Source organism: Apteryx rowi, unplaced genomic scaffold, assembly GCF_003343035.1.
Source record: "Apteryx rowi isolate R43461 unplaced genomic scaffold, aptRow1 scaffold_526, whole genome shotgun sequence".
Lineage (NCBI taxonomy): Eukaryota > Metazoa > Chordata > Aves > Apterygiformes > Apterygidae > Apteryx > Apteryx rowi.
The window spans coordinates 179289-193962 of NW_020450790.1; the positions used below are offsets into that span (position 1 = coordinate 179289).

Below are 14674 nucleotides of genomic sequence, written 5' to 3' on the forward strand. Positions count from 1 at the left end.
AGCATAGATCACAGGCCTAGGCTATCTTCACTTCCCAATAAATCCTCTGAAGTCAATGATTTTCTTTCCTCCTGTGAGATACTGTTCCAAGTTTACAACATTTTTATTGAGATTACCAATACCTTACAGGTCCCTGAAGGGATCAAGGAATCCCAACCATCATAACTTCTCAAGCTACATTCCATTTTGTGTCTATGAGATTACTACTTGAAGACTGCCACTGATAAATACTGGGATGCAAGCTCTCTGAGTTCCCTATAAAAGGGAACTAAAAATTATTCCATGTAATTCACTTCCCCTCTCGTCCCTTTTTCAAGATCAGTAGAGAATCTTTACACCTAGCCAACAACCCCTCTTGGAATAGTCTACTATCAGTACAAACAGCAGCTGAAAGTACACTCCTTAAGTGGAGCAAAAAAACTTTGCAACTCTGCTTACCTGTACGGATGCAAAACTGGAGATCCTTTAGCAGAAAGCTTACCTTTGAAATAGGAGTAACTTCACCTCCGAGTGTTTCAGATGCAAACTGCATGCTTACCCAGAATAGACAGTAGAAACCACAAGAATTAGTTGAGACATCAACAGTTACTCTACCACTACTCCTGCATTTTAATATCCTAATCTTAATCCACAGACATTCAGGAACATGGGTTAAACTGCACTTACATGAATAACTTGATTTCTTTCTTTCTTTACAGAAGAACAATATTCAATTTTGTTTTTCAAAAGACCTTAAAAGCAAGCTTTGCTTAGTTTAGAAAAATATACCTTTACAAGTGACAAAAAGTCAATATCAACATGGATTTCTTAAAAATATAGCAAGGGTCAACCATCAATGTGGAGAAGTGTTCACTCCACAAGTGCCAAACTTTTCATAACAAAAAACATTTATTACAACAGAATATTACAAGCAATTTGTTTCAATGATCAAGGAATACAATTTTACAGAACTGCAAATGGTGTAGTTGCAGATTGTGAACTGACACACATTCCAGGTTTATAAACACCACATCTTTTTGTTTAAGCACACTTAAAAGTAATTTCCAGTCTGCTTTATTTTCCACCAAATACGGTACATTTATCCAAACAGAAGCATGTACATTCAGTATAAAACATATTGAGCAACAGTTACAGTCCAGTTCCCATTCACAGTATTTTTAGTGCAATGCACTAACAGGGCCAAGTATTTCTCTATCCATAAAAGTATTTTTACTCCTGATCTTGTGATCAACATTTTTAGATATATTTTATACAAGAAGTATATATGAACATGAGGCACCTCCCTAAGTAAGGGAGTGAACCTATATAAAAAAACATGGTATTTCTTTGATGTACAGTACCTTTCAAATTGTAGCAATTTGACACAAATCACTAAACAAAATATTTTCTAAAAAGTAAAAAAAAACAACCCCCCAAACCACTGATGCATGAAACCTGCCAAGAATTTCGTAATGGTAGGCATGCAACTGTTTTACTAAAATCCTGATTAAAAGATAAAAAAGGGATCTAAAACATTTTCCAAGTTATACAAAGTCAAGTGCTACCTACAGTGGTCATTTATGATCTCGAGAGAAAAAATATTTTGAGTTTCTCTCAAACTAGCCTCCCTTTTTATTAATATTTAATGAAATAAGCTAACATTATAAGTGGTTGTGCACAGATTGTCTGTCTATAATACATCAGCAAATATTCACTACCTTCATATTAACATTAGTGTGTTGATCTTTCAAAAAATAAACTGAAAAAATAAACTGCAACTATCATTAAAGTGCTTGTGTATAAATTTTTTTTAAAAAAAATAAAAAATAGAGGAATGTGGATATTCTTGTAAACTTCCTGGATGTTTACAAAGTTGTCCTATGAACCACATATGGAAACAAAAATGGAAATCCTTGAATCAACTTCAGTACTGTGAAATTCGGAATGCCTCAAAACTGGGAAATTAGTCAGTATGAACAAACAGGTTACGGCAAATACTAATAATTAGTACAATTCAGCCAATATACACTACATTGTTTGTTCTTACACATTCATTTGTAATATATTTAAAACAGTACATAACACAACATTTGCCAAAGTAGGATATCACAAAAAAGTTAGAGCTGTTCATCAGTTAGCAGTATTAGGGAGGGTCAGTAGCATGATGAGTTCTCTGAAGATGATTTCCTAAATAAGAAATAAAAGTCTTCTTCCAAAGCTGCTGTTTGTTAAGTTGCCTCTGTATGTTTTTTTTTTAAGTTCAGAAAGTTCATCCTGTACTGTGTCAAGCTTCAACTGCATAGAGATAAGTATAGTTAACTGCTAAGCTAGAAGCACAGGTGAATTCAATTTAACTACTTCAAAGTGTTTGGGGGAGGAGGCATTGTCCTACAACAAGCAGTCAGAATGGTTATTAATTTAGGAAGAAAACAACAGTTTATGAAAATATTTCCTCCTTATATTACCATTATCAAGACATTAATGGTTCCAACACCAAATTAAAGTCTTTTCACTCAAATGAACTCCAAACTTTCCGAACATCACTTGAACCTATCTGAGGAAAAATGGGAATAAATTAATACTCTGAGTTTACCAATCTAATTCTGTTTTACGTTATACAACATAAATAACTTGTATGTGAGATTAATTTTTTAATTCATGATCAAAATAAAAAAAACCCTTACTTTTTACATAGGCACACATTAGGATTAAAAAAGGGGGGGGGGAAGGGGGGGAAAGAGGGGGGGAAGAAAGAAAGAATGGTAATTCCAGTCTGTTCATAGAATTTTTTTTTGCAGTCAACCACTTTTACCACAGTACCTTTAGAACTTCTGCAACTAGGTTACAGAGATGTTCATTAACAGTGCTAAAATCAGATAAAAGCACTGTTAATTTTACTATTTTAGGAATGTACTGTATTAGTTTGATTACAATAGATGCCTTTTATCAATTTAAAAAGAGTTTACTTGGGACAGCTTAACTATATTCTATTTCAACTTCCTACAAAGATAAATTTAGAAAATAACTTCTTTCCAAAACACTAAAAACAAAATTTAAGAAATAAACTTGACATTTACCTTAGTACTTAAGTTGCTAAACCATTAAATCTATGGAAAAGTATGTTTTCGGCAATAAATCAACAATAGCATATAAAAGGCAGTGTTTTTTTCTTAAAAAAAAAAAGAAAAAAAAAGAAAAAACACTATTTTTTCCTCACCAGACAACAGCTTTAGATCTTGTACTTCTGCCTTTGGTTTTACTGTCTTCAGGTGAATGAGATACATTTGCCTTGTGGGTTTTCTTATGATGTTCTAGAAAAGTCTTTCTGGCAAATGCCTTCCCACATTTATTGCATCGGTGAAGAGAAAAGTTTTTTGTTACTTTTACTTCAATGCCAACATCAGCTCCTTCATACTTTTTATTGGGCGAATTAGAGGTGACATCCTGTTTTGAACCAATCTGTTTTGTTTCATCCCTCTGAGGGCCTCTTTTTGTCACCTTATTTAGAACAATATCAATTGGCTTTTTTATTGCTCTAATTTCTAAACTTGCAGTTATTTTCCCAAGGTAGCGTGGTGACTTTTTATGAACTACAGTTATATGCCTTATCACATCACGCTTGCGACGTGTTTCGTAAGAGCAGAGGGGACACCTGTAGTATTTAACATAAATGTTATTTCCGTCTGTGTGCAATTCAATGTGTTTTGTCAAGTTCTGTTTAGAAGTAAATTGGCGTTTACAGAGTTTACAGTAAAGCTGCTTGAAGTCAAAGCCAGCTGAAAGTTTTGGCTTCCTGGTTTTTTGCTGGCCACCTGCAGCAGATGCATTGGTTGATTTAGAGGTTGATTTAGTGGTTGATTTAGAGTTCGATTTAGTGGTTGATTTAGAGTTTTCAGGGTCCTGTTTAACTTTATTTTTCTGTGCTGACGGAGTGCTCTTTTTCTCATTTGAATGATTCGTTCCCTTTAATTCATTCTGTGGAGAAAGGGTAATGGAAGGGGGTGAAGGTTCTACACAGTCTGCTGGTTCAACTTTTACTTTTATTTCTGTGCCATTGGCAGTATTGTTGGGTCCTTTCTCTCTTTTAGAGTTCTTCCCAGAAAGAGTTATCTTGTGAACAATCTGCATGTGCCTTTTAAGCATTATTTGTGAACTATATTTTCTCTTGCACAGAAGGCATTTGCACGCAGTTAAATTGTATTCGGCCTTTGAAGATGACTTTTGTTTTCGGGTCTTAAAAGATTTTTTAGCAGAAATTGTATCCAAGAACAAAGGTTGTCCTGGCTTTGTAGCTATATCAGGAGTAATGGAATCCCTTCTTAATCCTCTATGAACTTCATCAAAATGCCTCCTTACGTTGGCTTTTGTAGCAAATGATTTATAACATACAGGACAACTTCTACCTAATGTTACAAGAACATTCTTATTTCTTCCTTTCGTTGAGCACTGATTTGGTTTCTTTTTTGTTTCTATGTACTTCTTTAGCTCCTCCATCTTTTTCTTGTGTACTTTTCTAATGTGCCGGCGTACACTGCGTCTGGAATGAAATTCTTTCCTACAAAGGCAACAAATCAACTGGTGGCCAAAATCAGAATTATCTGAAGAGTCCAACTCAGGATTTACTGCTGGAGGCTGCTCTTCAGAAGTAGGTATCACCTTGTTTGTAACAGGATCAGCAGGAGGTAATTCCAAAGTTTCCCCAATTGGAGTTGGAACTGGAGCTGAAACAGTCTTGGGTGGCTCAGTGGTGGGTTCCTGTATTTGTACTGGAGCTTGATCAGTAGTACTAATTTCTGTGTTCTCATCTGGGCTATCAGTCCTTGATACGTACTGAAATACAGCATTTTGATTAGTTTCTATAGGTTCCAATCTAATTATATATTCTTGCTTGTCTACTCTTGGATAGATTGCTTCCAGGAGATCATTTACGGCTTGGCTTTGTTTATCATTTATATCTGGGAGGTCTGTACAAAAAAAGCAAAGGTATTTTAAAATGAACTGATAGTTTCAAATTATTTCAATTTTTCAGATTTCAAAGTGTCTTTTCACTGTCAATTCAACTACCGTATTTGCAGAAATCATTCATTTTTACTATTTTTCTAGTTATAAGTTGAAGAAGTATTGTTTAATCTAACAACTGAACCACTAATTCAAATTGGATTTGCTTTGACTAGAGAAGTAATTTTTATCACATCAGAGTAAGACATCAGTATAAGTGTCCTTTTTATCAACAGCAAACTGAAGTAGTACATCCTTGTAGTATTCTCATGTCAAGGCCACCCAAAGCAAAACTTTGTTTGCCTTGAATTAAACCATTTTCTAAAAATCTATACCAACTGCAGAAATAAGGACATAAGACTGAGCTTGTTCTTCAGGTGTGCAGCTAAGCCTTAAGTATCATTAGAAACTGAACTTCCTACTACTGGAGACAGGCATTCTCAATAAAAGAACCTATTTCTGGAAATATACTCTTCTCTGTCAATCCCGGAGTAACTGACCTTTAAGGAAGAGTGCAAGATCCATGTAACCTGAATAGTGCATGAAGATATAAGGATATAAAAGAGAATTCAACTTCTGGAGAAGGGAAAGCTTTTAGTAAAAATCAGTTACTGATACAGTAAGATAATAAGTATAAGGACAGACAAAAATCTATGTTTTCTAAAAAAAATTGTTCCAATCTCTCAAAACAATGAAAACTGAGCCAAAGTAGTTATTTTAAGAAAGAATAACTTCACTGGGCTTCACCAAAGGTTCTTCCTGTGTTCTGTTCTGATAATGAGTTGGAGCAGAGTTAAAAAAAAAAAAAAAAAAAACAAGAAAGAAGGATACAGTAACCCTCCTTTTTTGCCTGAGCCCAGAAAATGTTGGTTGGGGATTTCTCAAGCTGAAGTTTGCCTGTAAAACACTATTTTAATAGAGCTATTTTTCACAAAGCTTTTTCAAATGCTTTTTAAATACACATAACATCATTGTGGTAGCCAAGAATATAAAGGGATTCATTTTTGTCAGAAGTACTTTCATACTGTCTGCTGTCTGGTAATTTTGTTGGATACCCCAGTGCTTTTGCACTATAAAGTATGAACAAATGATTGCTCCAATTTCCCTTCATGCCATTCATATGATTTTACAATCCCCAGTAATATCCTCTCAGTTTTTAAATTCTAAATTTGTTCAGTGATCTAGCTCCCAGCACAGCACCCTAAGCACATGCACTGGCACAACTGAGAAACCAGTGCAGTACAGCAAAATGGTGAGGCACTGAGGTGATACTGTTCAAACTTATCCACAATGATTTAACAATTTCATTCCTGGCAAATTAAAAGCCCATACTTATTTAGGTTTTTTTCTTCCACATCCCCAACAAGTACATGAAAAAGAGTATCTGTAAAAGCAATAGGCTGTTTTGTTGCTCAGAACAATTTTTTGACACTGGACGATTAACACCCTTTGCAGTCAACTTCAAATGGGACTACAGATAGAGTATCAGTAATTTATAGATATATAGAATATATTTACCTATAATTTTTTATCAAGTGCTTCCTCCCATTTTATACCACCTTTTCAGACCATGCAATGACTACGCTAGATAGAAAACATCTCAAAAGGGATCCTCAGGAAACAATAATTTTCCACCGTAGGGACTGCAGAACTTTTATTCCTACCTCTTGTTCACTATCTTTTAACTTTGTTCATTGAAAAAAACTTGCATTTTATTCCATAATTTTCACACTCAAAATTACATAAAACCAGTCTTCATATAGTTTTATTGAGAGCATCTAGTGTTATTCTCTTCATTTGCACCCTTCCTAGTCAAAAATGAAATGCAAAAGCTAACCAACCTATTAAATGACAACTAGAATGCCAGGAGCTGGATTGGAGATCTTTATTCAGAGTAGTTTTATTTTGCTTAGAAATGAGTACATCTAAGTCAGATGCACTTCCAATGTTGCTTTAAGAATACAGCTCATCCCTTTCAACAAAGGAGCTCTATGACTGTGCAACTAGCCAAGCACACTAATCTAAGGGAGGAGACACTACTAGTCTTTTCACTTTCCTCTCCTTCTTTACAACACTTGCTAATACAAGGTTGGAAAAGAATCATCTAAGTAAATCTCTGTAGGTTCCTAACTTTTGAAATACTGAAGCAGGAAGGCATTATTCAAGGAAAAGAATCCTCATTGCAGCTATGATAATCTAGTCAAGAAGGGATCAAGATAATCAGAGAGTTCCACAAAACATTTTCAAATGTTGGCACATTTTCAAATTTATCAGCCTTTCATAGATAAAGATTAACAAAAGGTCATTACTAGAAATGAGAAGACTTTAATACATGTTGTTTTCCATAAAAATACACTTATTTAAAATTTCCCCATAATCTAAATTACTTACTACTAATAAAAAAGTCTAATTTCTCCAAAGAAGGAAGTGGACTAGACATGATTACATACAGGGCCCAAGAGTATCTTAAAGCAGGGTCAGGTGAGGTGAGAAGGTGGGAAAGAAAGACAGTATTATTGAAGCTCCAGCTCTTATAGAAAAGGGCCGCCTTTTACTCTGTGTTTCATAATGAGTTAAGACTGAAGGATTGCATCCATGATACGGAGACTTTCCCAAGTACGGGACAGTGATGCAGATTCATCCAAGTGATTTTACAGGATCCAGCTGGAGTCCAGCAGAGCTATGCTGATCTAGAACTAAAAAACCTTGTTAGATACAAGCTTTTCTGTGAGAGTCAATTTCCGAGCACTTTGGCATACCTTTCAGTATCTTTCATAATAGAGAGGGAAAACAAAACAAAGAAAAAGGGGCAGAAGGAATAAAAAGTGTTGCCAGTGACACCCTGCATTAAAAGGTTGGACTTATAGACCAGCTACCAAATTATGACACTGATATGGGTCCTGGTTGCTACTGCCATATTGAAGTTCATGCTGTATCTACTTTATAGGCACAAATGTGATCTACATATGTTACCATCAACATTTAATTCGGCTGCCTTTTTTTTTTTTTGCATCTTGCTTCTGGTCTGTTTTCACAAATGGTACAGAAAGGTAAGTTTCTCACTTTTAGATAGATTTATTAAGTATTTCATTGAGCAAAACTTACTGTCATCCATCTGGAGGCTTGGAGGACAATAGAACTTCTTATGAGTAATTAAATTTGGTAATCCTCTGAAGAGACTCCGGCACAATTTACATTCAAAAATGGTGTCCACATCTTTTAACAAGATATGTTTAAGTTGTTTAGTTCCTGTAACAAAAGAGATGTTATACTTAAAGCAGGTTTTCTGTTCATCTGCTAGATCACACATCATCCCATGAAAGTAGAAACGTTTTAAAACATGACATTAACACAACATTTTATCTTGTGTTAATTCTACTTCATTGTACTGTACGTTTACTAGACATACTCTGAGTTGCACTATGAAAAAAAGCCTAGGCTTGGGGGGAAAAAAAAACAAAAAAACAAAACAAGGATTATACACATTACAGTTAACAGGGAATGAATGATGATTTATGATCAAAACCAACAGCTAACATTAGTATGGCAGTTCATACTACAGTATCTGTTTGCTGTGATACAATTGCCTAATAGGAAAGAATAGTCATGCATGTATTTAAATAATTCTGCAGCATTTTTTCTTAAAACTCCTCCAACTATGCTAAGAAAGCAAGATGTATACAGCTATTTCATGTAAAAGTAGCACCAGGTAAAGCAAAAAGCTACAGAGCATACAATAAAATGTACAGAGAATAAATAATGGGTTAAGATTAATGTTATTACATCCAGGCATCTGATCCAAGATCAAGGCGATTGTGCTTATTAAGAAAGCAGAACTGGAGACACATTTTCAGCCTACTGAAAGTAAAATACAAATAAATTAATTTGGAAACTTTCCCGTCAGAAAATAGGTAGTATGACAAAACTTGCAGGTTTTCAAGATTATACATTGTATATTTCAAAAAAAAAAACCCACTAAGATGCAGATGCAGTTTGATCTGGCATTGTTTGTGTGTTCCAGCTCCTGCCTTGCTTAATCAACTAAAGGATTCAGAGTTTAAGCTACATTTCAAACCCATTCCTTCATTTTACACCATGCTAAATCTATGAACATAATCCCTACAGTCATTAGCAACAGATCACTAAATGATGGACACTTACCTACTCCAAACTGGAAGAAACACTAGCTGACCAAAATCAGTGAATTTCTCTACCTCGTTTTTATTTTATTTAATGGAATAAGTTAAAATTAGTCAGAGAAGCAGAAATATAAAGAAACTGGACCAAGAACAAATAACATCACAATTAGAAAACTGTGAATTAGAAAAACAGCATCAAGATATTCTTCAAGTTGAAACAGAGTAAGAAGTTCAAGTTTTCTGGCATCATACAGACACTCCTCATAAGAATTCCTTTTAAAGCTCAAACTCTGAGTTGCATTACAAAATTATTTCAGAGACCAAGCCTTCTCAAATACTAATAGATTTCACAATACCTAATAGTTCTGCAATATAAATGGTCCTTACCACAGCAAGCTTTTATTTCTTGGTGTAATAATACTTTTAAAAATTTTTAGAAGTGAGTTTTAGCAAAGCATGGTGCCTTTCCCTACTTCTACAGTTACTTAAAACTAGGGCCCAAACTTGACTATCAGGCTTCCTTCCAGTTTCTCCCCCTGCCCATGCCTTCCCTGTGTCAAAGCCCTAGGCTCCTGCCTCTTCCTCCCGCTGCTCTTTCCTCAAATGTTACCAACCTCACTTTCACCTGACCTGCATTTTACAGGCAACACAGATTACTGGACTGATACTTAGATTTAGCGAAGCTTCCAAATTTAAAAATTGTAAAGAGTTCCCCCCAGATCAAGTTGTTTACCCAGATCTTACCAATCCACATTTGAATTGAGTAAAAAGAAAAATCACAGAAGAAAATCCACCTGAACAAAACTGACAATGCTCTACATAGACAAAATCCCAGTAAGTTACCAAATTACAGTTCAAATAAAAAGTCCTCAAATTTGCTGACAGCACACAAGATAAACCAAAATTCGGCCAGTGCTGCTGATACATGTCGTAATTACAAACCACTCCCCCAACTAAAGAAAAATAATTGTCTGTTTCACAAATGCTACTTCTCCCACTGCAGGGACACACAAGTCTATTGATACCTCATTCTCTCTGTTGTTATGCTGACAGCATACAGGAGTTAAGTATCCTTTCAGTTCAGGACTTAAATGTTTTTGTCTAATAAAAATTACTGAGCTTAAAAGCACTGGTTGAGATTTAATGACTTATGACACACTGGAGGTCAAACTAGATGACGCAGTAGTGGTCCCTCTGGCTTCAAACCTTTTCCAGCTATGAAACTTGTCATAAGTAGCAGTGAAAAAAAAATTGGTCCTTGTGAATTAAACTGTAAAGCTCTGGAGACTTGTGGAAGCAAGAGACATTTAAAACATCTACTGCTTTTGTGGACACAATACGCAGAGAAAAAAGTAAGTATCTCCTTATACTACACCAACTGTAGATTGTGGCAACCAGCAGTCCGTTTTCCCACCAGCATATATTGCCTCCAGCTTACTAAAACCATCTCTATTTTGTAGCTACATCCACTTGTGGCAAGGGATACTTTGTCATATCCTGTTAATATTTGTAAAAGATGAAGTTAAAATAATATGGTCACAGGAAACTGGTAAAGAACATAGCTATTACACATACATCTCTAGAAGAATTACTAAAGTTTATGCTTTTGGCAAGCAATTGCATATTTAAAAAAAACCTCAGTCTGTTTTCTTATACAATCGCGTTATATTCTATAGCAAAATTATAGACTTCTGTATTATATTATTACTTGCTATATTATAGAATATTACTATACTACAGAATATTTTATTACTTATATTAGTAAGTACTTTCTAATGATGTTAAATTCAAATTACTAAGAACACTCCAGTTTTAATCTCTATTTCTTTAAAAGTTTACCAGAAGAATCAAAATAGTTTCTTTCCATAATGAAACACTGCTTTTTCAGAAGTAGTAAAATCTTGGTCCAAGTCCTTTCACTTTCTGTCCAACTTCCCTGGTGCAGATCAGATGAATGAAGAGGATAAAGTTACTAATTTATCACAGGACAGTGAGGATAATGTGGAAATGGCCTGATGACAGATTACTTGCAACTAGTTCACACTATTACCAATAGAGATTCCATTAACCTGCTTCAAGTGAAAGAAGTCTGCCACACATATTTGAGGCAATTTCATCCAAACACTTACTTCTTATAAAACAGATCACTAATGACGGATCTCACATCCAGCTTTCCTTCTTGTATTAAGTTGTTCAAATGCAAGTGGAGAACAAACTGAATATTGTGCCACTCTACAAGATTCAACCCAGGCACACATCCTAACGCATACAAAAAAACATGTATTTCTTATGTATAACAGTTCTATGTGGAAAAATCTAGAATATATATTCACATAAAGACTCACTTTAACTCTTGTAATAATTGCTGTGTTCTTCCATTAAAGGCTGTAAAAATAAAATGTTTATTTCACCATATTAGAAGTGCAGAACCAGCTAGAAAACATTCAGGGTTTTCTATCATCTTTGGGATGCTCACCCAAACACTCGATTGTTATTCTTAGGTCCATTGCTATGTATTGTAACTGCAGAAAACAGTCGAATAACACCTTACAAGTAATACGATATAGCAATATAACTACCTATGCAAGAGTTTGAGGCAAACACTGAATTTTCTCATCCTTTTAGAGTTTTAGGATAAACTTATTAATAGTAGCAGGAGGGATGACACAAAGCAGAACAGAAAGCTATTTTTTTTTGAGTTTTAGACAGATGACTACACAGCAGGAGCTGTCTCTTCACTACTTTATATAAAAACCCTTATTAAAAGGAACAGTACTTAATAGCAAAAACCTATATATATATTTTGCAGTTATGTAGAAAGTTAGGTTTTTTTATATGTATATTGAATATATATAACTCTTAAAACAAGGTAAATGTGTTTTTAAAAAGTCAGATATGGTATATCTGCCTGACATGGCGTGATATGACAAAAGTCATACCTGATCGAAAACACTCAATGATTTGTTGAATACCAGACTTTGATGTTTGCAGAGGCTGCTGTAATAACGGAGGATCACCAGGTTCCAACATATGCACTGAAATACACGAAAGATAATAAAAATCACCTAAGTTTTCTTTCATGTCTTGTTAAGTTACAGATTTTCTATGCATACAATAAGCATGCTAAAAAGAAAGACCAAGAACTACAGTAAAGGTTGTGTTACTCAGAAAATGTCATCAACACTGAATTAAAAAAACATCGGATGAATTGCCGAATTTTCCAGCCATGTTATCTTTTGATGGTACTTCTTGAATGTGGTTCTAGTGGCTAAAAATATTATAATATTATATATAATATACATAAAATTATATAAAATATTATAATAGCTGTTTGAGGCACATACTAGTTAGTTACGCTTGTGTTTTGTTCTGACCATTGCTACTTTTGGATCTGAATTCAGTGCTAAGTATGTACTGACAATATTGGAATCACACAGATACACTGTGAAGATGTACTGAATTTGGTAGCTCTTTTTTGTACATCTGTTTTGTTGTGTTTGTTTGAATGATGGGAGTCAAGTAGACAGATCTGGGGAATTAGTTCAATTGATACAAACTTCTGACGAGGCAATTTCTTTTGCAGCCACTAGAACAACATTCAAGAAGTACTTTTGGTTCAAGCAAATTGCTGAGGTAATACCTTTTTTCCTAAATTTCACTCCACATTGCAATCATTGTAAAATGTATTGCAACTAAAACATTTATTGATCAAGATAATTATTAGTTATTCCACTATGCAGTACTTATCCATATAGAAATTAATAGCATTCCATTGCTATATATGCATAAGGCAATTAAGCTTTCCCTAGAGGGAAAACCGCATTTAAATGAATATGAGCACTTATTCAAGCATGTGTTTGAAAATCATTAGTCAGCTCATCTTGTTAATTTCTTATCGACAAAAAAAACTAGTTTTGTAGTTCATGGGTTCCTACCTAAGGCTCCTACCTTACCCGTTTGGTTGATTTTTAATCCCATTGTAAAATTTCCATTTCAAAACAAAGTACTAAGCATCTCTAAAAAAATTATTTTTAATAAAGAGCAGTAGAGACATAGAATAAAACTATTTACAGACACTAAGAGCAAATAGATTAAACACATTTTGACAACAAAGTTGTTCTAAAAGATGTGAGATTATAAATAAATTCAAGCTGAAAAGAACATCAGGAAGAAAAGAACAACAGACAGAACACTCCACCTAACTATGCTGGCCCCATAATATACTATTATATATACGAATACATAACAACCATTACAAATCAGCTAATCGTTTGGGGATCTCTAACACAATGACATATTGTATTCTACTAGCCTACTCCCCATTATTCAAAATAGTATATTTTGGTTGGTACACTGCCTCTAATATGCATGTGCAACACCCACTGACATCCAGAGAAGTGACATGTGTGAAGCAGACATAACACATGATTAGTATTTGTAAGGCAAGAAAAGTATTTTAGCCTATCTTCTAAATATATTAGAACAACTCAAAAACATTTAAACACAAAGAAATGTTTCTACTAGCTGAATAATGCCTATTCTCAAACTGCATTGATCTAAAGGTGTATTATCAAAGTTGCCAGGTCTACGCTTTCCTCTATTAATTCCAAAAACTGATGTCTTTCTTCTCAAAACATAAATACAAGCATCCAAACATCAAACCCTACAACAAGGCAACAAGAGAGAAGAACCAACAGGAAAGGAATCAAATTTCCTTTTGGGTTACATATTATAACAGTAGGCCAAAAAAAAAAATTACAAAAAGATTACAAAGACGGCTGAACCTTCGTGGTATGCATTATACTTTCACAAATAACATCTTCCATGTCATACAGCAGTGGAATGAAAATAGTGGTTTTAGGACTTTAGGGTACCGTCCCCCCACTCCTTGTGGGCAAGACCTTTGAGTTCATCAGTACTTATTAGAAGAAGAGATGTAAATTATAAACATAAACAATGAGTGAAACAGATGGCAGGAGTTGACATATTACCAAAATTTCAGAGTATCACACTTTTTGTAAGCACAAATGCCAGCTGCTTTTAGGTAATCTCTGGCCTTCCTCTGCTCACTGTATTCCTCTGCCCATTTGGGGGCTTAGGGATTATTACACATCCTCCAAGAACTGAGAAATTACGGACCTGAAGTAATTTAATATGACAGCTCTAGAATATTTAAAAAACATTTCCAAATAAAGTTTGGGAATTTTTTATATCTGAAACTTTCATTAACAGTGCACATTTGTAACATCACAGCAGTTTCTGAAAACTGTTAAATGTGGCAATAAGTTAAGACAAGCGAAGCACTGCACACCACTATACCTGGTTCACAGCATCCATGGTGATGGTGGTCAGTCTGACAACACTTGTCCCTTAGAGGCATTTTCTGCGCACACGACCTACTTTCCTTCTACATCCAGCAGCTCGTTTCTGCTAAAACAAGCAAATTAACTGTCACCTTCGAAGTCCAGAGGGCTGAAGCAGCGCGAAGCGCGCACACCCGCTGCCTAGGAGGCCCCCACGGCAGCAGGCCGGAGTCGGCGGCGCCCTCGGCGGGGCGG

At 34.9% G+C, this 14674-nt stretch overlaps 1 protein-coding gene across 3 annotated transcripts; it reads right to left on the reverse strand.

The window, feature by feature from the left end:
- Positions 1-808: 808 nt before the first annotated feature.
- Positions 809-14546, reverse strand: ZNF800 (zinc finger protein 800). Of its 3 annotated transcripts, none has more exons than XM_026080570.1 (5): positions 14436-14546; positions 12056-12151; positions 8083-8226; positions 3197-4943; positions 809-2274 (listed from the first exon to the last, which is right to left on the reverse strand). In XM_026080570.1, exons 1-5 carry the CDS (start codon positions 14494-14496, stop codon positions 2271-2273), a joined length of 2052 nt encoding a protein of 683 aa, XP_025936355.1. In that variant the 5' UTR covers positions 14497-14546; the 3' UTR covers positions 809-2270. The 3 variants fall into 3 exon arrangements, with proteins under 3 accessions (XP_025936355.1, XP_025936354.1, XP_025936356.1); XM_026080569.1 differs by having other exon boundaries at positions 809-2529; XM_026080571.1 differs by having other exon boundaries at positions 809-2533.
- Positions 14547-14674: the final 128 nt, after the last annotated feature.